At 47.8% G+C, this 27,614-nt stretch overlaps 1 protein-coding gene across 2 annotated transcripts in view; it reads right to left on the bottom strand.

The window, feature by feature from the left end:
• Positions 1-27,614, bottom strand: part of ELMOD3 (ELMO domain containing 3) — a 213,786-nt gene that overhangs the window by 38,072 nt on the left and 148,100 nt on the right. For both annotated transcript variants that reach the window (XM_078666748.1, XM_078666747.1), the window contains 2 exons: positions 17,736-17,866; positions 5,931-6,007 (listed from right to left, as the gene is read on the bottom strand). In XM_078666748.1, coding sequence (XP_078522874.1) covers positions 5,931-6,007; positions 17,736-17,866 — 208 coding nt within the window. The remainder of the gene's footprint in view (positions 1-5,930; positions 6,008-17,735; positions 17,867-27,614) is intronic.

Raw genomic sequence — 27,614 nt, 5'->3', positions numbered from 1 at the left:
TGTCTCGGTCTGCCGGTGCCGTAAGTCAGCACCAGTGAAGTTAGAGAGGCACAAATGCGTGACTTTGCATTTTAGTGCGGTGATACGGACCACCACACTAAAATTAGTTAGTCTAACGCTTGATGCGTGTTACTTGGCAGGGCAGGTGCACAGCAGATCTTGATACAGATAACTATCCTTTTTAGAACTGCACTGCCTTTGTTTGCCTCAGAGTACCCCAGAAAGAGCTGATCATCCACCCAGTGGTCTTTGGTGTGATCAATGTAAAAGCTGAATGCTCTTTTAGGATCCAGGCAATAAAGTCTCTCCTCCTCTTTCCAGAGATGAGAGGGCACAACAAACGTTGGAAGAGTGATGGATTGTCCAATGTGAAAAGCAGAAATAACTTTGGGTAAAAAGGCAGCACTAGTCCGCAGTACCACTTTGTCTGGGAAAAGGTGGTATAAGGAGGCTACATCAAGAAAGCTTGGAGTTCACTCATACAACTAGCTGAATTCCCTGCATCAGAGACACACACACAGGAGATGTAGTGAACAGCTGTGCATGGCTTTGAATAGCAAGGACGTTAGGAAAGTGAGGACTAAATTAGGATAACTGTGGCATCACAAAGGATTTGTGAGGAAACAAATTAGTCAAACCCTATTTGAAAGCTCATCACAAAAGGTGATTTGAAGAAGAATGGTTGGTACAATAAACGTAAAAAAACTGAAAAAGCTGACAAAACCTTTAACAGTGTCCACAGGAAGTACTTGCTGTGTGAGAGATAAAACAAACAGTAAAACATCTGATGGGTTAGCCTGGAATAGATCAGTATTGCAGGTGCTACAAACTTTTCCCAGCGCCCAGCATAGACAGATTTTGTAGATGGGAGTAGCGCAGAAAGGATGACATCCACAACTGAAGCAGAAGATCAAACTGAGCCAACTGCCATCACTGAATCTCCACGCATGGAGGATCAGATGTGCAGGCTTGGCCACAGGACCTGGCTCTGCTGCTGTGACTAGAGATCCTCCTGCCCAGGAATTCTGGGTACCACACGCTCCTTGCACAACCCACAGCCGCTAAGATAACTTGGGACCAGATGTTCCTGATCTTCAAAACTCGGGGCAGGAGAGACAGCTGCTGAAAAAGCATACAGGAGTCCCATAATCCACTCTATCCATAATATGTTTCTGAGAGGCATTATTCTTAGAAACTACAATGCATAAACATTTTGACACGCGTGTTCTCTGTGGTGGCAGAAAGATTTACCCAAGATTCTTCCCATTGCTGGAAGATACCCTGTGCACCTCAGAGAGTAGCGCCATTCGTGATCAACATGGTTGGAATGGTATGTACGGCAAAAGGCAGTGCCTGACGGGCTGGTCTGACAAGTCAGTATGTAGGGAATGTTTGGGCTGTTCGTGGGACTGTTTTATGGTCTGGTGGGTCAGTTTTTACTGTTAATTTTCCTGATATTGTAACAAAAATTGCTTGCAGAACGTTCAAATCCATGCAGTCTTCCATACCTTGCAAAACACTTATATAGTCTGTCTTTATAAGTTCAAAACTGCTTCAATTTGCAAGCATGGGCCACTGTATTATCTATCCAATTCACTAAGAGGCCACTTTTATTTTGGAGCCCAGGCCTATATTCTGTCTGTCCGACCTGGTGATCTGCCTGTCGCCGCTGACTGAGCTAGTCTGTGCTGGTGTTTAAAGATCCCACCAGGTGGTTGATGACCAGGGAAATGCTCAGACAATCCAGCCAGCTTCAGGGGTGAAGTGCCTCCTTGCACAGGACCCAGTACACCACCCAGCCATGCTGGTCATAGTACCACATGCAAGAGGTGTGGTCTGTGAGAACCTGAACCAGCATCCCTTTGACAGACGGTAGGAAGGCTACAGTGCTAGGAGAAGGAAACGCAACTCCAAAATGTTGATATGGAGACAGATCTCACCAGAGACTAGAGTTCTGTGAGACGTTCCCATCCCAGCTGTGTCATCACAGTAGCTCTGAGTAGGCTGGGAGAGTAGTCTGATGCTGGTCCAACTGTGATTGAGCCACCACTACAGGTGTTTTGTAGTTTCTTCTGAAATCTAGATGGAATCAGATGGATTCTCCTTATTTTGGGCCCACTGAGATTACAGGATACACTGCAGAGCCCTCATAAGCTACCTGGCATAGTTGAAGAGCAGTATGCCAAAAGGTCCAGAATCTTCATAGCCACTCGCACGGAGACCCAGGACTGGGTCTGAATCACCCAAATGTCCTGGACTCGTTTTAGTGAAGCAAAAGCCCAAAACTGCCATGTATCCTGGATGGTTCCAATGAAAGGGAGTCTCTGAAAATGACTCCGGTGTGATGTTGGTAAGCTCATTGAGAACCCTTGCGAAGTCAAGAAGTTCATCATTTTCTGGAAGTGATCTACGACTGACTGTGGAGAGCCTGCCTTCAACTGCCAATCATCAAGATAGGGAGGAACCGGGATCCCCAACCACAATGATTACTTAAGTGAACACCCGAGGGGCACAGTTGACTCTGAGAAAGACCCTGGCAAATTGAAAATGATCCTGGTCCACCTTGAACCACAAGTAGTGTATGTGGGAGTTCAGAATGGGTACATGAAAGTAGGCATCTTGCAGGTCGAAATCCACCATCCAGTCACCAAGATCCAGGGCAGACTGAACCTAGGACAGTGTGAGCATCTTAATTGTGTCCTTCCGCAAGAAGGCATTCAAAGGGTGGCGATCTAAATTCGGTTGGAGGCCTCAGTCCTTCTTCGGCACAAAGAAATAGCTGAAGTAACATCTGTGCCCTATTTCTGGTGCTGAAACTGTTTTGATGGCTCCTTTGGCCAAAAGAATCTGCACTTCATGGAGCAAGTTAGGTGTTTCTCTGCACAACGGCCTGGTGTGGATGGAAGCTTCTGTGGTCGAAAAGAAATGGCAGGGCATAGCTCCATTGAACGATCTGAAGTAACCATGTGCCAGACATTACATTTTGCTACCATTGAAGGAAATATCAGATCCTTCCTCCAACAGGGTGGTCTTGTGCCAATAAGGTTAAACTAAAGTGGTCTGGAGGCAAATGCAGAGGGGCGTGGGACTGGGAAGTCTGCAGCCAATGACAGACTGGGCGTTGTATGCTTGATCCCCACACTCAAAAGGACTAGGGTGCCTGTTGCAGAGGTGGTGTGCTGTGGTGGACAGGATGCCAACCCTCTGGAGATGCCTCGAATGGGACAAAACTGTTGAGGATATCGTTTAGAAGGGCTAGAGAGCGTACATTGGCCTGGATTCTTTAAAATGTTGCAATGCTGAATCAGCCTTCTCACCAACCAGGGGAGACCCAACGAACAGCATGTCCCTTGAAGAGGCTTGCATGTCTCCAGAGAAGCCTATGTATCTCTTTCAAACGGTGCCAAAGCTTGAGCAGTCAATAGGGACTTCTGTTATTATATTTTTCCATAGTTGTCAGTAAGTCCAAAACCACACCTGCATGTCTCAATACCACTGCAAAAGTGGCACTCTCTTCCGTTGGTGGTCCAGAGCGAGAACACAACCCAGTGTCCAGGGAAGTGTCCACCCGATTGCCCTCCTGCAAATCCAGATATAAATTATCATCATAATGTTGGAGAAAATACTTGCCACCTCATCACCATTGTCATCCCTAAATGCAGGGCGGCTCTCATCAGAGTCTGTACCTAAAGCTGATGGAGTGCTCCAAGGCAAAGGCATGATTCTATCAAGTTTTTTGTTTGTTTTTTAAACAACTTTATTGCTATTTTTAAAAATAGCACACATACAATATTGTTGTCAGGAATGTTATCTATGACGTCATACCCAGAGGGAATGTTCACAGTTATAATATATACACTCTTACCAGATTTGTGGAAAATTTCTTGTTTTTCTAACAATCTCAGTGGTAGTCTGTCCCCTGGACCCCTTTTCTTTTTTAATTTATTTTCCCATATCGATTGTTATTGCCTTTGTTTCCTCATAACTTCCCTCACCCCGCCATCGGACGACTACCTTATGTAACTCAATAGTTTGAGGTCTGCTCATTCATTTAATTTATATTTATCCAGTATACGTCAGGAGTGTACGGCCCCTCCCATACTGTTCCTCTGTTGGGGGCTGCAGTTCAGTTATCATCACCGGCCACGCCAGGAGATCTTACGCAAATTTGCCGTCCCTTCGGACTTGTTTCATTCTTACCCTCTCATTTGTTGCCCACTCACACATCTTTTACCCATCTATCACACTTCGGGGGAGTCGGTTTTCGGCACTCAATAGCTGTGTGTCTTTTTGCTATTATTAACCCTAACAACACAAACTTCCTGCTCAGCTTCCTATTTTTTGGTGACGAGAGAAGACCCAGTAGAATCGACTTCACCTCCCTGGGTATAGCCCATCCTGAGGCATTCCGAAGAATCTGCAATACCTTTTCCCCAAATTCTTCCACTGTCGGGCACGTCCACACCATGTGCAGAAAATAGCCCTCTACATGCTGGCCTCTGGTACACCTACTGGATCAGTCTGTATATTTTGCTCAATACTTTCGGGGTGAGATAGGCTTGGTGTATAAAATTGTATTATGATTCTATCAAGTTATATTGGAATGGGGCAGAATGTGTCTGTACGGAGTCTAGACACGACCTCGGTCGAGAAGAATTCAGCTCGGAAGTGGAGAGAACTACATAAACAGAGCTGTCCTTAAATGCCGGTGGCAGCTTTAATATCACAGAGACCGGCGTGGATTGCGGTGCCAGAAGGGAAGTTAGAATGGATTCAGAGTGAAACCAGAGGCACAGATGCCCGCTGTAGGTATCCCTACTGGAGGTCTCCACAGATCCTTGGATTCTGAAGGTGCAACAAAGGGAGCCAAAGGATTGCAAAAATTTGCCTAAAGGCCTCAATCTCTTTGTGACTTTGCTGGGGACCGAGAGCAAGAACACTATGTTCAAGTGGGAAGGTCAAAGTGTCCAGCACCATGACAGCTTATTAGGCTGAGTGTGTAAGGACCATTACAAATCCCACTTGGTCTTTTAGTGATCCTACTTCAATTTTGACTTACCGAAAGACTTAAATCTCGATGTAGACCTTTTGTGGGTACGTCCTCAAGGGCAGGAACAGGCCCACACCCTCTTCCTCGAGAAGGAGCAGGACTTCTGATGTTTCTTTCAGTATTGGGCTGCAGACAGTTTAACTTCACATTCCAGGTTCACCTTTGGGTTCATAAGTGTGCACTCATTGCAGGATTTCAAGTTGTGTGCCAAACTCAAACACCAGAAACAGGCTTTGCAGGAATCTGACACAGAAATCTGTTTAAAACAGTTCCTGCAAGGCTTAAACCATGTAGTTTAAGCAGGAGACATACTTTTCTTGCTTCCTGGAAAAAATAAATTAAGAAAAAAAACTCAGCAATCCACGAGGCAAAAGTTGGCAGTGAGCTCTAGATCCATATACGAAAGCACATAAAGAAAGGAGAACGGATGTCAGTGAGCATGAGTGAACCTTAAATGCGGCTCAGTTTGTCACTCCAGAGACGGAACGTAGTCAGCACAGAGCCGCATGACACTACCTACTGGCACACAGGGACAAAGCTGTTTAAATCTTCCAGAACCCAGTTTGGCTCCTGAGGATATTCTGAAGGTGAGGAATCCGCTATTAGGAGTATCCATCTGAAAGATTATTTTGTACAATTCCAAGTTATTTAATTCTATATGTATCACTGCTCAGGGACGTAGAATAGCCTGGGTGGTAGAGTAGCCTTAATGTGCAAATTTCCTATAATATTCTATGTATTGCTGTGCACAAATTAATTTGCGTTTATCTACTGATTTCAGACTTCTTATTGGTAGCACTCCTTCACAGTGTCAATCTTCGTACGCATTACTCTATATGAAACAATAATCCATACCTTCAATAGGGAATGTGCTACTCACTTGGAGAGGCATTCCTCCCTCAGGGCTTGGATGACTATCCGGGTGATATTGATGGACATGACACAAAAAGGGAAATTCTGAATAAGAAAAAGAAGAAGACAAAAATCAATTTCCGACACAACTAAAGAAAGAATCAGCACTTCTAGAAAGACTTTATAAAAAGGCCAGGGTAAACAACAAAGCAAAAATGGCAGTGTAGTGTTATAACTTTGAACTGTCAACATAGGGAAGGAACATAGGCAGCCAGCACCGTTTTACAGATCACGGTCTTGTATTGCTTGACCTTCAACTTTCTAATTCATTGTTGACCTAACACTTTTAGAGCAGGACAGTTATTTGAAATGTCTCACAACACACAAAACAACAACATAAGCCTTTAGGTTGATCAAAGCACACATACAAAGAAATCCAAGGAGAAGCAGAAGAAAAATATACCAAGGGGGGCGTGGTCTCACTGCTAATGGAGTGAGACGCACGCCATCTCAGCTTCGGGCCGCCGCCACCGTCTAAAGACATTTTCAGCAAGGCAGTGGCGCCGAAAGCCTCACGGCATGGGAGGTACCATTGGCGGAACACCTGGGGCACTCACTGGCAAGCGAGAAACAGGGTGGTGAAGACAGACGACAGAAGAACGGGTTTAATAAGGCGAGTGGCATGGACCCTGCCGGCACGTCCTCCACGCATTTGTAGTAGCCGCCTCGGGTGACGATTGTGAACGGCGGAGAAGCTCCACAGTCCTGTGATGTCAGATCGGGGCTCGGCAGTGATCCTCAGCTGCTGAGCGGTGGCTGCCCCTGCTTGGGCGCCAAGAAAGGCACCCCTAGCGGTAACCGTCACCTGGGTTGCCTGGCCCGAGCAGGACTGCGCCGGGGGTATCCGGAAGAGGTCGGAGCGAGGCCCCGTGGGCTGTAATCGCCTGCGGGAGAGTAGGAGCGGCTAGAAGGACACCGGAGGAGACCTCAGAGTGTGGACCCATTACACCATCCAGTGGTGATCCGAGGGGAAGAGGAACAAGCCGGCAGGCGGGAATACGCGTTCGCAGAGGTACCCGCCATTTTAGCTGCTTGGCTTTCGCAAGACTGCATTGGAGTCTCTCTCAGACACTGAGGTGGGGACCCGCAAGAGATGATCGCCATAGACAGACGTGGAAACACCGGAGGGGGCCTTGATCTGCGAGACTGCCAGTCAGCCTGCCGGTGATTGACGGAGGAGAAATTGGCGCCGGAGGGCGAGTGCGCTGCCACCATTTTGCTGTGTTGGAGGGTCGTGGTACTCGCCTGGGAAGTGCTGATCAGCCGCTTGCAGAGGGACCCAGAAGCACAGAACTCACACAGGTACAGGGGCGGGGGATGCCGTCGCCGCCACGGGGGCGCTCCTTTCGTGACTTGGGCCGTCTGAGATTCGGTCCCCCCGCTGCCTTCTAGAAATCTAGCCCGTACCCCAGCGGCAATGCCCCTTGCCCTACTGCTCCCCGCTACCCGTACTGCCACGCAGACCGGGCCAGTCCACTGCCGGCCGCCTAAGCACAGCACCCCACTTAGACTCTACTACCGGAGACTTTAACTGGGAACCCTTGCGCACTGGCTCTTCCTTTCTGCACCCCCACCTGAGCCCTGGGCCTACAGTAGCAACCCAGCACAGGGAGATGCTGGCGGAAGCCCCTGGGCGAAAGACGGCACCGTAAGCCACTCGGAGAGCCCAACATGACCCTTTCTTCCTGGAGAGAACCGGCGACCTGTTATAATATAGAGGGGAGCTGGGCTGCGAGAGTGGGCCTCAACTTGCATATATTATTGAGACAGTGTGGAACCCAGCGCTGCATTGCCAGCCACAGTCAGTTTCTGTGCACCTCCACCACCGGAGTCACAGGCGCTGCTACTCCCATCGCTTGCTAAGCTGGTCCCTGGGGCGGAGGGGTTGCAGCCCTGCATTGCCCTTCTTTTGACACCGGAGTAGCCACCGCATTGCAGCCCACCCGGGAACACCTCCTTATCAACTGGGGGAGCTCCCGGGCCCGATTGGCCCTGCACCCATAGAGGGGCGACGCCACAGTTCGGCTTGCCAGGCGGAGGGTTGACAGCGGTTGGTGGAGCGACACATTCTCCGTGATCTGCAGTAAAAGCCACCATCACTCCCTGAACATGACCCTTTCTAAGTCCAGGAAAGAGCCTTCAACAATCCCCAAAGGTTCTACGGTCATGGCCCTATGGAACAAGCCAGGATCGGCCCCGGCAACGGACGCGACACTGGAGGCCCCTCCGAGCCAGTTACACAATCTTTTATGACCCTCTTCAGGCAGGAACTTAAATCTGAAATAGGGTCTCTGCATACTGAGGTCCAGGCATGTGTCAAGGAACTCCGGAAAGACGTAGGGGAGTTGGGTGGACGAGTAGATGACCTCGAGAAGACTCTTGACGCCCGTACAGAGGACCAGGAACACCTATGGCAGCGGCTGGCCACCCTGGAAGAACAGCATATTGAGCTGCAGATCAAGCAGGAGGACCTGGAAAATAGGGGGTGCCGAAACAACATACGCCTACGGGGGATTCCGATAATAATCCACATTTGTATAGCGCACAATCACCCGTTAGGGTCTCTAGGCGCTGGGGGCCGTCGGGAAGATTAAGCAAGCTATTGCCCAGAGTCGCATGGTGCTGGGCTAATCTGCCGCCGGATCCGGGGATCGAACCCTGATCCCCAGATTCCAGCGTCAGTCGCCCTGGCCGCGGCGCCACACCTCTCCCAGATAGGGGCAGAAGGCACCGACATAATGACTTTTGTGGCTGAACTGCTTCACGACATTAGAGGTGATGACAACGCCTCGCCACCTGCCCTAGATCGCGCACACCGAGTGTCTGGACCGCCCAGGAGGCCTGGTCTTGTCCCTGATAAATTGACTCGGGTCCACTTTTTTTACCGAAAAGGAGGCCATCCTCAAGGCGGCTAGGGACAAACCGGGGATCCTATGCAGGGGCACGCCTATTCAGTTATTCCAAGATCTGGCCCCCACGTCACTTCGCCGCCGAAGGGACTTCCGACCCATCACAGACAAGCTCCGGGAGCTTAATATTCGCTACCAATGGGGGCACCCCTTCACCCTCATATTTCAGTGGGAGTCCAAACATCGCGGGCTGAGATCCTAGAGAGGCAGCCCAGCTACTTCAAATCCCTGACACTCCCCCGGCGAGTCCCACACGCATGCCTCCAAAAGCCAGAGTCCCATTGAAGCCACAGCGAACCACAGTACATCATGCCAGGCATCCATCCTCCCAAGAGCGCAGCAGTTCATCCCAAGAAAAACAGGACATTATTCAACACATAAGATCTCTGGAGGGAGGCCTGTTGCCCCCAGGCTCGCAAACATCTGCCAACAAATAGCTCAACCCTGTGCTTGTAGATCTACTGGACATACATCTTTAACTTCGGGGTGGACCCCCAATCATACCTTTACATCCGCTCCATCATCTTTTTCATCGCCCCAGAGACTTCATCAATTAAGGCCTAGCCTATGTTAAAGAGGCGGTGGCCCTAGGCTACGCTCCAGAGGTACCGATTTGTTACACAACGCGATGACCGACCCCCACTCCTATTTCTGGGAGAGTGACATCTCCGGGACAGCCTGTGCCTGCGCGCCTGGCTACTCCCTGAACTGGAATAGGCCTTGTTGGCCATGTTGGCCCTTAAACTATCTGAACTGTTTTGTATGTCCTTATCCCTTTCCCCCTCCTTTCCTTCCCCACCTATCCACCAGGCGGGGGGGCCACTTCGACACTCGGAGGCGCCTCCAGTGGTTACTGTGACCCTCAGATCACCTGCATGAGACAGCGCTTGCGCCTGACGATAGGGGACTATGACCTCTGCACCCTGCTTGAAGATTATATCCCTTAATGTAAAGGGACTCAATTTCCCCAACAAGCGGCGCCAAATATGGAGGTACTTGCTACTGCAAAACCCTGACATTGTTTTTTTGCAGGAGACCCACCTCCTCGGGGCTGACGTAGCGCGCATATCACACCCACCCTTTCTTCTTCAGTTTTGGTATCGACGCCCACTAGAACAGCGGGTGTAGCTATCCTCTGCCGGGCGGGCATCCACCAGGGAGACTCTAAGGTGACCCGTGGCACTGAGGGCAGACTACTTAAAGTGGTGGTCAAGCTGGGGCAACGCACACTCACCCTTTGCAACATCTATGCGCCAAAGCAGGGTCAGGACACTTTCTTGTGCGAGATCCTACGAGAACACATAGAGCATGTGAACTCGGACCTAATAGTAGGGGGGAGATCTCAACCTAGTGTGGGACGCAAGCCTAGATCGCAGCGGGGGCTCATTCCATGGGGTGGGAGCCATGTCGGCATGAACGAAATAATGCCTCACTGCTCTGGGTCTTATAGATATTTGGCGTTATCACTCCCCCGAGACCCGTGACTACTCTTACTATTCCCATGCACATCGCTCTTACTCACGCATTGACTACCTCTTTGTATAACACTCCCTGGATAAGGATACACTATCAGCCACCATGTCGGATGTCTCCGCATCGGACCACGCACATGTAGAACAACTCATCCATGAACACTTTTCTCACCCCAAGTGTAGGAGAGTAGGGTCTGCTTTCCTATTGTCACCCCAATTTTTGCTTTTTGCTTCACTGGTTTTCGACTTAATGTGGCTGTGGGCCTGCTAATCAGACCCACAGCCTGCTGTTCTTTCTCTCTCTAAATTCACATACATGTACTATAGGTACATCACCAATTTGGTATTGGAGACACCTTATCAGCCCCTGTACAGTGTACTATAGGTACCCAGGGCATAGGCGCATCCAAGGCCTACCAGGGGCTGCAGCATATCTTTAGCCACCCCTGGCTAGCCATTTAAACCGACACAACTGGCTGATCACTCAGCTGGGGCAAGGTCGTATAATCACCCCTTGCTTAGATATAGTATACCTATACCTAAACCTATATCTGGACACATATATACCTATAAGTCACTCCTATGGCAGGCCTTAACAATCCTGGAGGCAGAGTGCTTGGTTTTATGTGAGTTGGTGCTCTAGCATGAGCTGAGCCTGTGCGCAGCTTTCGGAACCATTTCCTTATAGCTGTTCCAGGGTATTGCCATACCATATACTCCTAAGGGCATTATAATCCTCGCGGTTATTGCTAACTTTGGTTTGGCTTTATCAAAACATGTCGTGTAAGGTGTCATACACTTTGGAATACTACCCCCTCGCCAGTTCTGGCGACAGGGGTAGCATTCCACCCTTCTAGAGGGAGAAGACATGTTACTTTACTTAAAACGCGGTTAATCCTAACCAGAGCCTCAGCATCACAAAATGGATGCTGCTGCCACAGACACAAGTCTGGCCTCCTGCTGCTGACTGAAACCCGGCAGGGGTGGCTTAGACAAAGGGTTTCCTGTCACAGGGAGGTGTTACACCACCCCAGACAGGAGATAGTGGATTGGGGCAGGGAGGGCTGAATGAAACTAGACACTGCCTGGGCACACAAGGTGTCCCAGGCAAAATCCAGTCAAACCGGTTCTGGGGCACTCCAGCCCCAGCTCTGGCGCGAAACTGGACAAAGGGAAAGGGGTGTAACCACCCCCTTCCCTGGTCCCACCCATAGGAGGGACCTAGCAGGATATCCAGCCCCTTGATTTGGAATAAAGGTAGGAGCTGTGCCAATGCACATCAGATAATCCTGACTGAAACTTTGAAACGAAACTCTGGACCCTTCGACATCCCACTCGACGTGGAAGACTGAAGAATCTCCCTTGTGGTCAAGGAGTAACCACCCTGTGCAAACAGGCACCATCCAGCGCCCAACGGTTTGCTTTGTTGCAGTTCCCGCCGGAACTCGAGCGACAGAGATCGACAAGACCCAGCTTCCCTGACTTCTAAGAGCCCGATCCACAGTCCCAGCAAATCTGAGACCCGTGGAGGCAACGTGAAGTGTGGGGCCGGCCATCTTGAAAAGACTGCGAAGTGCTGACCGTGCAGCTCCCGAGGCACCCTCGAAGCTGTGCATTGGGGTTTGAGAAGCCACAGCCCCGAGCAGCTCGTGCACCGAAGATCACCCCTCCACACTCACCGAGTGCTGCGTAGGGCCCTTTTGCATTTTCCTGCTCGACGCGTTGGTCCGGTCACTTGCCCGTTGGCTAGTGGCCCCAGTACCGACGAACCTTCGAATTTACACAGCTGGTCTGGTTGCTTCAGACTGGCCCTTGCTCCCCTGAAAAGGGGCCACCGCTCTGACCTTGCTGGTCGGAGTAAGAAGAGATCTTCAAATCCTGTGTGGGTTGCATTTGCCAAGGCCTGTTTAGTCCGATCCGGAAGCCGACACTGCCGACAGCGGGAGCCTTCGTGGGACAGCTCGTGAACCACTCCTGGACATCCTCGATGCCCCCGAGTCCATGTGGCAGCGGAGACCAGCTTCACGACAACCACCTGATTGCGCCCGACATTGCCTGGTTCCATCCTGGTCACTGCAAAGTGACCCAGACTCTGTCCCCTCTGCTTTCAGGTACTCTACATCTTCGATCCACCCTTAGACCCAACCGACTCTTCTCTCCTGGCCATCTGCAGCATCTTCATCTCCAGGCTCCATAGAACTCCACGACAAAACCCGACACTTTGGCACCTATGCACCTGCTTCCTGTGGGTGAGGTAACGATCTAAGACCGGTGCTCCTGTAGTGGTTTACAACCCTAGTGTCCTAGTTTAAAGTGGCTTTATTCTATTCCAGTTGGAAGACTTCCAAAACAGTAACTTTGTAACTTTTATGCACCATTGACTTTGCATTGGTGCATGCGTGTGCTTTTAGCGCTGCATCCGATTCCCGCGGGCTACTCCCGTCCTAACTGCTGTTAGTCCAGTGTAGTCCAAGCGATTCCAAAGGCCCTAGGCCTTACCATTGTTCGTAAAGTGATACCTATACCACTTATTTAGTATATGGTTTGAGTGGCCACCGGCCCTATCCACAATTGTGCAACTTTTGTATGTTTAACTGGTCTTTTGTTTAAACGCTTGTGCTTCTGCACTCAAAGAGTACAGAGGATTATTCTAGTAATAACTACATATATTTTTATAATATATAACTTGTGTGGTGTCCTTTCATTTGATATTACAGGATTGCATATGGTAAAACAGCTGGCTTAGTCCATGCTACCCCTAGGATAGCTTGTCTATAAGGTTGACTTTACAACCACCACCATAAGGGATTGTTTGGACCGATACAAGGTGCCCACAAACTGTGGACATCATACATCAGGCCAACTTCTCACACCAAGACGCCTACTAGGTGGCGATTTCCACCTCACATTCTTAGAGACCCGGTGGACAGGGTGGAGCTCCAGGCCGCTATCTTGTCTTATTTTGAAACCAACGACCTCCCGGAGTCGCCGCTTCCAGTTCTATGGGACGTGTTCAAAGCAACGATTCGCGTCACCCTTACTTCTATTGTCATTGTTCGGACGCGGGAGGCCCACTTGTACGAGAACAAACTCACACGTGAAATCAAAACGCTTGAGTGACTAGATCAGGAGCGCCTGTTGGCAGTGCATAAGAGGCACTTGGCTATACTCCAGGTAAAGCTTAGGGCACACAGAACTAACAAGGCCGAACACGCTCTTCTTGCGCTACAACAGCGTTACTACGACGGAGGGGATAGGGTGGGTACTATCTTGGCACGCTGTCTGAGGACACGCGCAGCCAAAGCACACATTGCTAAACTAAAGCTAGAGGACAGGTCGTAGGTCACAACGGAATCCGCTAAACTCCAAGCGTTTCAACATTATTATGCATCCCTCTATGCACGAGACGCGCCTGCTCCGGGTCAAATATCGCCCGCCTTAGACGCTTGTCACTGGGACCCCCTGAACGAGTACCACTCCAAACTCTTGGAGGAACCCATCACATTAGAGGAATTAACTAGTGCTGTTAGGGAGCTCCCCCTCAGCAAAATGCCGGGCCCGGATGGACTACCAGTCTCGTTTTATCGTGCTTTCCTACCACAACTTCAACCGTACATGCTACGCCTTTTCAACTCCTTCACAGATAAAAATGGGACTTCCACGGATATGGCGATGGCGGAAATAGCTCTCATCCCGAAGCCCGGGAAAGACCTCACGCTTTGCTCTTCCTTTCGCCCCATTGCCCTGCTAAATTCGGATCTCAAACTCGACACCAAAATTCTTTCCAAACGCCTTAGCACACACCTACCCAGCATCATAGAACCGGATCAGGTGGGCTTTATTCAACAACGCCAAGGTGCAGATAACGGACGCCGAGTTGCACACCTGGTTGGGAAGGCGAGGCACTGGAAGATACCCGCCTGCTTACTCTCGCTGGATGCTGAAAAAGCGTTTGATAGGGTGGACTGGAGGTTCCTCCGCGCAGTCTTGCAGAAAGTAGGACTGGGCCCACAGATGATAGCACGCATTATGGCTCCTTACCTTTCGCCGTTTGCCAGGGTGCGAGTTAACGGACAACTTACACAACCTATCTCTATCCTTAGGGGTACCAGACAGGGCTGCCCCTTGTCACCCCTATTGTTTGCTCTCGTAATAAAGTCACTCGCTATCATGGTTCGTCAGTCACCCGATATTCACGGCCTTACTCTCGGGGGCATCAAACACAAGATTGCCCTTTTTGCAGACGACTTGCTTCTTACTTTAACTGACCTGATCCACTCAATGCCAGCAGTGCATACCCTGCTCCAGTCCTACGAACAAGCCTCAGGGCTTAAAATCAATCATTCGAAGTCATGGGCTCTCAACCTTACGATTCCGCCTGACGAGATCGCAACCCTTCGTCCCTTACCAGTGGGCGACCAGTTCTGTTAGATATCTTGGGCTCAACCTGACACCCGATATAGCTACCTGGTCGCAGGCTAATTGGCAGGAGTATAAAAACTCTGTTGTAACCGACCTACGGGCGTGGAGATCTTTGCCGCTCTCCTGGTTGGGGCATCTTAATACCATTAAAATGTCCATTCACCCGAAGATACTATACTTATTCCAGACCCTGCCGCCGCCCATCCCAGAACACCAAATCCAGAACCTGCAGCGTGAAATAATCACCTTCATATGGGGGGTGTAGAAACCATGATTTTCTAGTAAAATCTTAATGCTTCCACGCAATAAGGGTGGACTTGCATGCCCTAATCTGAATAGAATATTATTGGGCGCCCCATCTTCGCTTTATACCAGAGTGGACTGCCTGGGAGAGCGAGAAGGTATGGTTTCACATGAAAAGGTCAGTTACCTGTCGCCCTGTTTGGGACCACGCATGGCTCCCTCACGAGGCACGTCACCGCAGCGCTTACTTAGTGGTCCCTACCAAAACGGTACCAGAGATCTGGGAAAAATTGGAAGTCTGTAGGGGCCTCACCTCTTTTCCGTCCCCACACACTCCAATTGCTCGTAACCCACAATTCCTTCCTGCCTGTCGCCCACCTTACTTGGCAAACTGCACAGACAAGGGCTGTAGGACGATATGCGATCTTTTCCTAGGGGATAGCTTCAAAACCTTTGCCCAATGCAAGCAGGATCTCCGGTTAACAGAAAAGGAGAGATACCAATACATACAAATTCGGCACTGGATACAGGGGTCCTCTCTATCACAGGCGGCCATACGACCTTTCACGCCGCTTGAACAGCTGGCGCGCACATTCGACAATTCCAAGGGATTCATCTCCCGCATATATCAAATCCTCCAACACTCACAACTTCTTAATCCTCACCTATACCAGAAGCAATGGCAGGCTTTATCTGATGCCGACATTGCCCCCACTTAGTGGGCACGTCTTTGGCGCGATATACCGAAAACATTCCATAGCATCCCCTAGCAGGCATCCACCTACACAGTAATGACCCAATGGTACTATACTCCCCAGAGGCTTCAGAAAATGTTCCCCAACACATCACCCCTTTGTTGGCGCTGCCCTCATGCACCAGGTGATTTTGTGCATATCTGGTGGTTGTACCCTCTCTTGGCCACTTACTGGAAAGAAGGCCTCAGCCACCTTAAACAGGTACTAGGCTACCCGCTGCCTGAAAGTCCGCTCACAATCATTCTGGGCCTCAGGCCGGTGAACCTACGCGCTATGACTCGCCGGGATCGGCATCTCAGTCTCCATATGCTTGGTGCTGCTAAGCAGACTATCGCCCTCTATTTGGAAAAAGCAGAAACACCTTCTACGAACATATGGTTCACCCGCCTGTGGCACACAGTGGCAATGGAGCTGCTAACGGCGCGACTACAGTTTCGAGACACCAAATTCACGAAGCTGTGGAAGCCGCTGGTGGACCATTTGGGACATGGAGAATGCTACACTACAGCCACCAAGGCTGCGGGCTCTGTGCCTCTTTGACGATGCGGTCCATCCTACAGATCCAGAGGGTTTTTTGGAAGCCCACTGACTGATTGCCCCGCGCTGCACCCTTAGACATCCTTTGCGACTTGGACTTTATACCTCTCGACACTTTAGCCACTCCTGGCTTCGCCTCACGCACCGCTAGAGATAGTAACTGGCATAGCTACAGCAACGCCCCCAGCGATGTGAGGTGTCCCGGAAAAAGTGTTAAGTTACTACTGCGTCCCCCCCGCCACACCATCTCCCCTTCCCCTACTGCTCCCTCCCCGTCCTTCTCCCCTCCCTATTGGTTGTTTTCTTTTCTTGTTAAATTATATATTGTCAACAGTTACAACAGTGATGCCATCATGCAATCAAGGCCTCTTCAGTGGAAAACGAGTTCTAAAGTGATGACTAATGGCTCTGCGCCCTAGCGACATAGCCTCTATCGCTAGACAATTGGAACTTCACGATGCTTATGCCAGAGATCTATATACTCGATGTTATTACCTTCCACTAATACTGTGACTTCTTGTGATGCGCAATAATCTTACATTTGGTCCATTCGGCCTATTGAGCTAACAATGTCTGCATTGAGATATAGACCGCAAAGCTTCGTAGTATTGCTCGAGGCATCCGCCAATTGTTGTACTGAATAATGTACTGTGGTATCTTATAAATGCTAATAAAAACGTGTTGTAACACAAAATATACCAAAAAATAAACTGAGTCAAAAAATATCCTACAGTGAATAAAGAAAAGCTGTGACAAGTAGACAATAATCTGTCAGAATGCACAATAAATACATAGCTCTGGAATACTGGGCCGGTTTCCTGAGACTACTGTATCAGCATAGAAAATGCAATTAACACCCTCAAAGGGACTGAGGCATTTATAGATTTCACATCGCTTAACCCAAGCAAAATACCACAAATGTTGCCTAAAAATGGCAAAAACATTTATATACAGTGAGAAAAAAATCAGCCAACCAACAAATACTTGACAGTTCATCTGAGAGATATACTGTGTACTTGCAGCACACTGGAAAGTTTATGTGAAGCATTAGAAAAACAAGTCAAAATGAAAGATAGAGATGTGTAACCCCAAAGGAGTGGCCTCCTCGGGAAATGAGACTAGTATACAGGTGACACACAGGATTGTCCCATGGAATACTTGATCAAGTTTAATAAGCAATAACTGAAAACCTGAATTTCCTTTAAAAGCATTGCCACAATTTAAAATGGACCTCCTCCTTACTTATGGCACCGCTCCTGCTTTTCCAGTTTTTGGCATAGACCCGGTTGTGCTGACTGTACACTGTTGAAGCAAGATCCTCTTGAACCATTTCAACCTAATCCTTGAAGCCAAATCTACAAATCTGGGATTTGATAGGCACTAAACAAGACACAAACTGAAAAGGAATGGGTAGGCAATAGGTTGTACACCGCACCTGTGTTTCATGCTGGGACAGCTTGAAGATTTCCCGAGCAAGTGGTAAGGTCCGAGTGTCCATCACAAGATACAGGGTGTGCATCAAGCCCAAAAGTCCAGTGGCACGCAGGTCTGTGGCAGGGTCCAAACCTACAAGAGATCAGGAATGAGGACCAGGAGAGGTAGAAGTGAAATTATGACCGAAGATCCACTACATCATCCTGGCGCCAGGTTAATACGAACCCAACCAAAAATCTAGAAGGTCTATCATAGTGAAACATTCATTCACATACAGTCACCATTACTTGCAGGTCCAGGGTTCTAATTTCATTCATTCTTTCATTAACGCAGATTTCAAAGCAGACCTCACATTTACATTGCAGCTGAACTCTTAACGCTTAGATTGCTAAATATGGAAACAATGAGCTCCAAGCTAAGAAGTGCTGTTCCTCAAAGGAGTCACTTCAGCTTTGCTCTCTTCATTGAAAGAAAGTAAGATTTACTCACCATTAGAGTAGTGTATCATTTGTCTTTGCTATTCCAGTCAAACCAATAAAAATCCTCTTGTAAGAACGTATAAGAAAACATCTGCCCTAAAAGTTCTAGGATTTTAGGGACCTAGTGCGAAGAATACAGGAATTACAAAGGTAACTTCATTTATATTGCTGTCCTAACTTCTTCAGTTGTATGAAACTGATGATTCCCAAGACTAAGATATAGATGTATTGAAAAGCAACATCAGACAAGAGAAGGGATTGCAACATGACAGATGCCAGAGGGTAGTAAATTCAGTAAACCATGAAACAAGCTCCCAAAACATTAGCGTTTCTTTTACCCAAAGGTAGCACCACTGATTGTGACAAGACTGAAGCCACAAGGAGATAGAGAATCAAAATAGCAAATTGAAATTAAAACAAGACATTTGGATATTTAACTAAATTTAAAGTAGTGAGAAAAAGCTAAACGCTACAAGGTGGCCACAACAGCAGAGGACTGCAGACAGATTTAATTATAAGTTACATGAATAATTTTTTAGATACTTGTTGGCTCTTCCCCAGGGAACTTCTGCTTTTAATTGTCATGAAGAATTGGGCATGGACCATGTTTCAGATCTAATTAAATTGCAGCCTATCCTGCTCTGGCAGAGAGTGTGGGTGTCAAAAGCTCTTGTTTTAAACCAAGACATCATTAGAGATGTTATGGGTCTGGATAATGGCAAACGTATCTGTTGGCTCGAATATATCAGGAAAACACTAACCGACCTGCAAAGGCCAGAGCTATTCAGCAAACCGGAATTGATCCGTGGTGTCCCAAAGGAAACACTAAAAAGGGTTTGTATGGACCATTTTGTTTTACTAAGATGTGCAGAGGAGTTCGCAAAGAAAACAGTAACCCAACATCAACTGTTGTTGTCTTGTTATGCCATACAACACTATCGGACCCTCTGCACTGGGGGATATGACCGTTTCTTATTAACCAAGTTCAGGTTTGACTTATTTCACCGCCTTGTTACATTTCCAGCGAAAAACGATTGGTCCAGAAACCTAGAGCTTTGTCCGTGTGACAATAGGTCAGTGCAATCTACTTTTCATGTGGTGCTATTTTGCAAATTTTATGAAAGAGAACTTTATCGATGGATTAAGCAATACTTGTCATATGGTGCCTGGCGGCAATGTAGGCCTGCTTATCTTAGTCTACAGCAGCTGGGGAATGTTACATGTATAATGGTCATGACGGGATTCTTAAAAAGAGTTCTGAGACAACGTAATTTAATGATTAGCTAATTTTTCTTATACAATCGATTACTGTACGATTAATTTAATACTGTTTTTTATCTTTAAATGTTAAATTCTTATTCATGATTTAAAAAAAAAATGTGTGTATATATGTACTCTGGCTTTTATGATTTTATACTTTGAGAATCGAATAAAGCTAATCTGAATCTACATGAGTCAGACACAAAAGAACGTTACAAAGAAATGCAGAGTGGCCCATGGTATTAAAAAAAAAAAGAAAAAAAAAAAGCAGAATAGGGAATTTTGAGGGCATACCGGAGGTCGTGGTGAATTATTAAGAAGTACTGGGAAGAGGAACAAGCCTAAAGTGGGCACAAGGAAGGTGGATCCTTCCGCAGCCTCAGCAAGACAACAGCACAAGAAACATAAAAAGTGTACAGGCAGCACAAGAACATCTAGAATGAATGGAGTAGACAGTGCTAACCAAATAAGATCCAAAGGAGCCCGTTTGACTTTTGCTATTGCACAATTTTTCAGAACCGCACAGTTTTTTACTCAATATTTTAAGCTTAACTTTTTGCCCCACGTTTTATGGCAACCATGCAATGGCAAATGCCTAGCTTAATATCAGACGAGGACATCACTCACAAAACCCATAAGCCAACATATTTAAGACAAAGCTTACAAGTAAAATGAGGAGCTGATACAAAAGCCAAAAAAGGCCTCATATTAACTTTGAGGACAGAGGAAATATGCTTTTAAACACTGATGAATGTGCTGTGGAGGTATTTGAGGACGTATGCCTCTTAACGTTAATCTTTTGTATTGCTGTCTTTTGTTTTGTTTTTTCCTCTCTTAAATGAGATCTAGAATCTCCTTTAACAGAAAAAGCTGATTTTGGCTAAACTTTCAGACACTGAAGCCCTGAGATGGAGGGTTGAGTTGAACAATCGGACCCTCCTCCATCAAAGAAATATTTTCCTGCAAGAAACAAGACAGTGAAGAAATTTCATTGGGAGGTCTGAAGCCTAGATTTTAAGGAGGCTTGAAGAAACCATCAGTATCATTTGCAAAGTGTGCTTTGAGGAGTTCTTTTCAGATCAGTCCCAGTTGAGGAAACCGTGCCGACACATGAGCCCGATTGAGAGTCTAGCCTGTGGACTACTCCACCACAAATATGATAAATGTCTTGTCTGTTTTATTGCAAGTGCAGTATATTCTTTGGCAATTGAAAGAAGGCAAAAGAGATATCGGTCAAGCTGTGATGAAGTAACCCATCCACCAAACTTTCAATCAAGCACTTTTGTCTCCTCACCCCAAAGAGATTGACCATCACATACCTGGGAAGATGTCCATTTGGTAAAGTGGCAAAAAGTCTAATAGTCGTTTCCTCCATTTCTGAAAAATGCACTTTGACGTATCTAGATGCATGGTCCACCCAAAATACACAGGTCACAATCTATTGAGCCTGTACAAAGAATTCATTTTGCCTGCATGGTGTGAGAAAGTGCCTCTTTTTACAAAGTTAGCCCCCACGTTTTGCTTGGTTTTGATGTGGTTTCAATTGTAGTGTACATGGTCCCTGCCAACCAGGTCCCCTGTGCCAGGCCTTCTTCCCTGATACATATCCACAATTCGTACATCTGTCCCCTGCAAGTCCCTAGTAAGTGGTACTATGGGTACCTAGGACCTGTGAACTGAAGAGTCCCCTGGGATACCCTCACCGGGATCATGCCACTGCCCTTGCAGCTTGCATGCACCTGTGAGGCAGAAAACAACAAAGTCGACATGGCACCCTGCCTGGGTACCATGCCAGACAGCACTGCAACTGGAGGTCTAGGTAAGACACCCCTCCAGCAGGCCTTACAGCCCTAAGGTAGGGTGCGCTAAATCCCAGGTGATGGATTAACTGCAAAAACAGAGATGCCCATACAGTATTTGGGTCCATTCCTTAATATTGTAAATATCAGTGAAGCCATAGAGAGTACATGGGCTTTGAACTCGACAACTCTAGTTCCACATCACCATGATGGTTCCACTAAACACAGGAGAATTTGGTACCAAACTACTCCTCTCACTAAATCCACACTGATGCCGGTGTGAGATTTAGTCTACCATGTACTCAAAGGGTGCCTCAGAAATGCCCCCTGAAAACCTGTCAACCCTGGTGAGGTCTCTGACCGGCTGTAGGCAGGCAGCCACCACCAGATACGTTTCTGGACCCTTGGGTGGAGAGCTCCTACTCTCTGGGACTACAAAAAATGCACATCCTTGGCAGAGGTGTCACACTTCGTCACCTAGGATGGGCCAGTGCTCGAAGGGGAAGCTTCAAAGGCCTGCTACATTTGTGATGCGACCCCCAGCCTCTGCCGCTAGCAGCAGATGGCAGCCCCTGGTTTACACCCCCAGTTTGGGTGGGAACTCCGGCAGGAATATTTAGGAGAATAGGAGGCGTACCCACCTCTGCCAACTCCACCCCTAAGGTGGGGGAGGAGAAGTGAAGCACATCTTTCGGTCCCTGCGACCTTGAAGATGGGGAGACCCCCTCCAATCAGGGCTAGGTCTATGCACCCACCCACAGGAGGGTGGCACATAGAGAGTGTAGTCACCCCAGGTTAGGTGCCCATTGGCTCTACCTGCTACTCCCCTAAGATGCCTTACCCCAGACCAAGACGATCTAAGTAGAAAGAAGACATCCCTGCAGAGTAGAATGAAGACGTTGACTGCCTTGGCCCCAGCCCTACCGGCCTCTCTCCAGCTTCAGCAAACCTACGACCTGTCTTGCAGCCAGTGACCTAGGAAAACCCTTGGAGGACTGCTGCCTTCGAAAAAGACTTTAATCTCGCATGGATATCGGACCTGTCCAAAAGAAAACGCCTCCAAGGGCTCTGGATCCAACTGGAACCGCGATCCCTGCCCTCTCTGTCCCCAATGCCCACGGCCCGAGTTGGAGTGGCCCACCTGCCCTGTGAAGTCTCCTCATGGATCCTGACCTTGAGTCCAGCACTGGCTGACAACTCCTGACCTTCACGATGACGCCAGAAGACTGAATCTGGAGACTCCCCCTGACCGCGACTGGTTCCGGTAAGAAAACTTCAACGGCAAAAGGCACCCCTGCACCCAAAGCCCCTGGACCTTGGTGAGCTGAACCGACGGTGCCCCTACGACCCTGTACATCTCTACTTACCCCTGTTGTTGTTGGGTCTCCCTCTTGCAACCTCCGATGTGGCGCATGCAGCCTGTTTTTCAAAATAAGAAACTCCATTTAAAAGCATTGGGCGCCGGAGCTGATTTTGCATCCATCGCTGATTTTGCACCCTGTGCCGTTGATGGTGTATGTTGGGTGCTGCTTTGTGGCCCCTCCCCCCCCCCCCCCCGGCCCCCCCCTGTGCTTGTGCTAACCACCAAAGCTTGGCCTCTGCAAACAATCCACTTACCTGCAAGCAGTGAGGCTCCAGGCACCCCTAGTCTCCAGTGAAAGGCACTGGGCCAGACTATGGCTTTGAACTCTGCACCTGACCGCCCCTGTTGGTGCAGTTTTGGTACTCACCTATCCCTTGCTCCTTGCAGACCTTTGACGTACTTAGCTTATTGCGAAGATCTTGGTTTTCAAATAAAATACAAAAGAAGTATATTTTCCAAAATTGGTGTGGATCCCCTTATTGAGTCATGTGTCTATTATTTGTCAATGTTCCACAATAAATGTCTTACACTCCTCTGTGTTATGCCTACACTACCACTAGTAGAGCACTTTGGGTTTTGCATTGAGCCCTGTACACTTCTGGGGAAACCCCTGGACTCTGTGCATGATATAATCACCTAGTGGGCATACCATATACAAAGACAGCTTCCTTCACATGGTATACATATATCAGCCCTGCATGGCTCCCCCACGCCATACAAGGGAAAACATTTAGGATTAAGAAAATTATTCTTACATCTAGGTTGTCTATAATTTGAATTGCATCCTGAAGGGATCAAAAACCAAGGAGTACAGAGCTACCCAGTGTGGCACCCCATGGAGGACAGAGCCACACAGAGTGGCACCCCATCAATGTTCGACAAACCAGATGCAAAGGTGGAAAAAGAACACACTAAAGAAGACTGGATTTTAGATACCCATGACATTTCTTTTTTCTATTTGGAATTCTGTAGGAATGGAAATCGTTCGGTTCCTCCTAACAAGTGGAAAGCAGTAGCAAGGTTGTATTTTTGTGAAAACTTCTCACGCAATGAGGTTGTATAAGGATATTTGACTGCGAATTTGCAAAGCCACAAGCAAAGGTAATTTCAGTATGAAAAACAGGGAAGGGCTGGGATGTTCATATAAGTGAAGATACTCAGCCAACACTTGTGTCTAGTCCTGGCATTTTCAATTGTTGCTTTGCGATGGCACCAGATTAAACTTTTTACATTCACTGATGAAAAAGGAGTAGAAAAAAATCGCCAAAAAAGTTGGTGATGAATGGTTTCATGTGGACATAATACAGTAATCTGTTGAGGTAGAGGTATATGTGAATCATGCAGTAGCACCGACAACCATTAACTACAGTTAACACCAAATGCTAAGATTTATGCTGCTAATGCACTCTTAGCGTCACTTAGGGACTTGCGGTATTAGGTCCAGATAGAAATATGAATGTAAGTATCCTCCTCGTTTATCACAGGCAGTCAGTCAATCTCCATGCTGTAATAGTTTCAGAATCAACTAAACTATTGTATAGCCAGCACTACTATAGTAAGCGCTACTACTTCGAAAATAAAATCGATGAGTCATCCTCATCATCATCTCCAGTGAGACAAATTAGAAGAAGCCGGTCGTTTCCACTCCTGAAAAATATTTTTTGCGCATTTTAGGAGACTTCGAACCTCTGCCACCAGTACCTTAGGTTGTACTTGATGGTTGTGAGACTGAAAAGTAGTTAAGAGATGGAGTCAACAACTCAAGTCGCTGCAAAGAAAATGATTTGCCACTGAAGAAGATGGTAATAAACTCTAGCTCTCTTCATGTGGCTTGTGTTGCCTGACTGATGGGAGGGCATGATCAAACAAGCAAATTTCGGTCAGTCCAGCCTTTTGGAGTATGTAGTATCATTGGACGAAAATAAAGCCATTTGCTATTGATCTATATGAGGATTACTGATTATGAGAGGAATACGCTTGAGTGAAGCTGTTAGGGAAATTAAAACTGAGGTGATGGCTGTAGGAAAGTAGACCTTTTTGATATGGTATTGGATGCAAATTTGACAGAAGTGCACTGGGTTCCAGCTATCCAGGCCCGTAGATCTCTCTCCCTAAATCTGTACAAAGGTTCTCACAACTGGAAATACCTTTAGCACCCCCTATAAGTCCACAGTAAATGGTATCCCTGGTACCTAGATCAAGGAGGGTCCCGGAGGGCTGCCTCATGGATTGTGCCACCCTAAAAGACCCCTCAGCACCTACAGGCAAACTGCCATTCCAGGCTGTGTGCTATGGGGCAGAGAAAAGTGAAGACACGACCTGGCACACCTCCTGTGTGCTATGCCTACAGACACTGCATGCAGTATAGGTAAGCCACCTCTACAACTGGCCTTACAGTCTTACGGCAGGGTGCTCTATACTAAATGTCCGGGCATATCTGCATGAGCAGATACACCCCAGTGATGTCCAAGTCAATTCTTAGACATTACAAGTGAACAGGGAAGCCATTTTGAGACCATGTGCTGGATACTGGTGTTTACGAGTTTCCCAGCAACATGATGGCTTCACTGAAACTAGAGATGTTTGGTATCAAACAACTCTTATTAATAAACCCACACTGATTCATGCACTCAGAGGGCACCTTGGAGGTGGCCATCAAAAACCTACCAACTATTAGTGTACTGGCTGACTGGTGTAGACCCACCGGCCACCACAAACCGGTTTTTGACCCCCTGCAGGTGAAAGCCTGAGGGTAGAAACAATGCCTGCTCTGGCAAGAGGTGTTGTCATCTCCTCCAAGCAGTATGGCTAAGTGATCAATATATCAAGGCAGGAGGCTTCAGAAGGCCTTGGCCACCTTTGATATGTGACCCAAGGCTTCCCCAGACAGGGGACATGCCACCCTTTGCCCAAGCCCTTTTGGCAGCTGGACCTGCGAAAAATTGGCTAGTCAGGAGGCGTCTTCCTCCCTCAGACCAGTTCTCCCCCCACCCCCATAAGGTCGGCTACTTGATGTAAACATGAATTTTAGAATTCCACCATCTTAGTTTTGGAGGAATTAGGCTCTCTGGGTCAAGGTTATGCCCACTACCCACAGGAAGTTGTCATATAGAGGGTGTAGTCACCATAAAAGTAAGTAGCCTATTGGCTACTACCAGTTACTCCCCTTAACACCTCTAAATCGAGTACCCCTGACACCAGGAACTCAATTTCGATGGTTCCAGAAGAAGAGGACATACCGGAGTCGCGAGAAAAGTGAGAACTGAAGACTTGCTGTGGACTGTTGGTGCAAATCCTGTTGGCTTGCACCAGTCTCAACAATCATGCCCAACGACTCGTCCTGCCGTTGAACATCTTGGAAGAACTCTGGGAGACTTCCAGCAATTCGCAAATTGCCAGCAATCTCCCTTGGAGAAGATGAGCTACTCCCCTCTAGTCTGCAGGTACCAAAGAAGCAAAGTCTGGTGACCAAGTTGCCACTCCCCAGTCAGCCAGACGCAGCAGCCCCTCAGAAAAAGGTACATGTGCTCCTGAAGGTCAGATTTGTCCCCACACAGAGTGAGAGGACACCAGAGCAACCGGAGCCACACAGGACCAAGGGTACATGAGCCATTGCAGCAATACTAACTCCCACAGCACCAAGACCGTGCAGCCATTGAGGGACGTCAGCACTGCAAAGACTCACCTCCAGAGTGGCCCAGATGCTCTGTTTTTGCAACCTCAACCGGCGAGATCAACAACCGCAAGAAGGATGTCCCCGAGTGCCCCAGCCCAGGTACCGAACAACCAGCTGTGCCCCCAGGAACAAGGGAAGGACCCTTGTGACCCAAATCCCTTAGGAGTCCCCAAGTCTCCCTCTGCAGCCTGTTTTTAAGTAGCCCCCCCTTATTACCACAGGTTTAAGGTGCACAGCTACCTACCCAACTGTGCACCCGGACATCACTGGTAAGGAAGCGATTAACTGTTGATGGTACTATGGACTTTGGCCCCCTACGACCTAAGTCTCGAAGGAGACCCCAAGAAACCGACCGTAAATAACTGTATTCAACATATGCCTTTTGTCTCCTAAGGAAGCACAGCTGCATACAAACGCATTGAAGCGAACTGTTTACTTATCTGCAAAAATAGATATTTTAAAAAGTACTTACTTGATAACTAAGTTCTTGGTATCAAAATGCATATAAAAATACAACTTATTTTTTTTAATTGGTCTTGTAATTATTCTTGAGTGTGTAAATAATGTATTGCCTCTACCTTTTGATAAGCCTAAACTGCTCACCCACACTACCACAAAAGAGAGCATGTAGTGCTATCATTTTTGCCTCTGTAAACCAATAACGGTTGCCTGGATTCTATGGCAGGACCGGAGGCTTCAGATTATGCTTTACTCTTTCTTCGATGTTTATTAACCAAAAATCACAGCAGCCAAATAAATTTAAAATACATTTCCCAATATCCCTTTGAAATCATTAACAGTACACCAATCCTATCATGACTGCCAATAATACTGGACCAACGTCATTTCCATTACTCTTTCTTTGCTTCTTCGCTAAGCAGATAAGTACGGATTTCATGTTACACTTATTTGTGCATAACCTTAATTGTTGCATGCTTTGTTGGTATCACATTGGAAATTGTTGCGCGCCCTACTGGCATGTGCTGCTTATTACACACCAGACAGGGGTGAGGCAGAGGCGAGAAGCAGAGCAATAGTTGCTCGGGCTCTATCCCATTTCTAGCTTGACGCAGCATGTGTGCTTTCCGATGCGCAGTGGGATACCCTAGAGTGCTTCGTGTACGGCGAGCCACACTGCCACGCAGGTAGAGGACCCATATCCCTGCATGCCACCTCATCAGGGGTCCAGAGAAACTATTCACCCTACGCTTACATGGGCAAGTATCTACAGGTTGTGCCCGAGATGCTGAGTGCTTTGAAAGTGCATCCAGCGGACTACAAGAATTACTGCTGACCAGGGTTG

The sequence above is a fragment of the Lissotriton helveticus genome, chromosome 11 (genome assembly GCF_964261635.1).
Source record: "Lissotriton helveticus chromosome 11, aLisHel1.1, whole genome shotgun sequence".
NCBI lineage: Eukaryota > Metazoa > Chordata > Amphibia > Caudata > Salamandridae > Lissotriton > Lissotriton helveticus.
The sequence above is the reverse complement of the archived record's forward strand: the minus strand, read 5'-3'. Positions and strand labels throughout refer to the sequence as shown.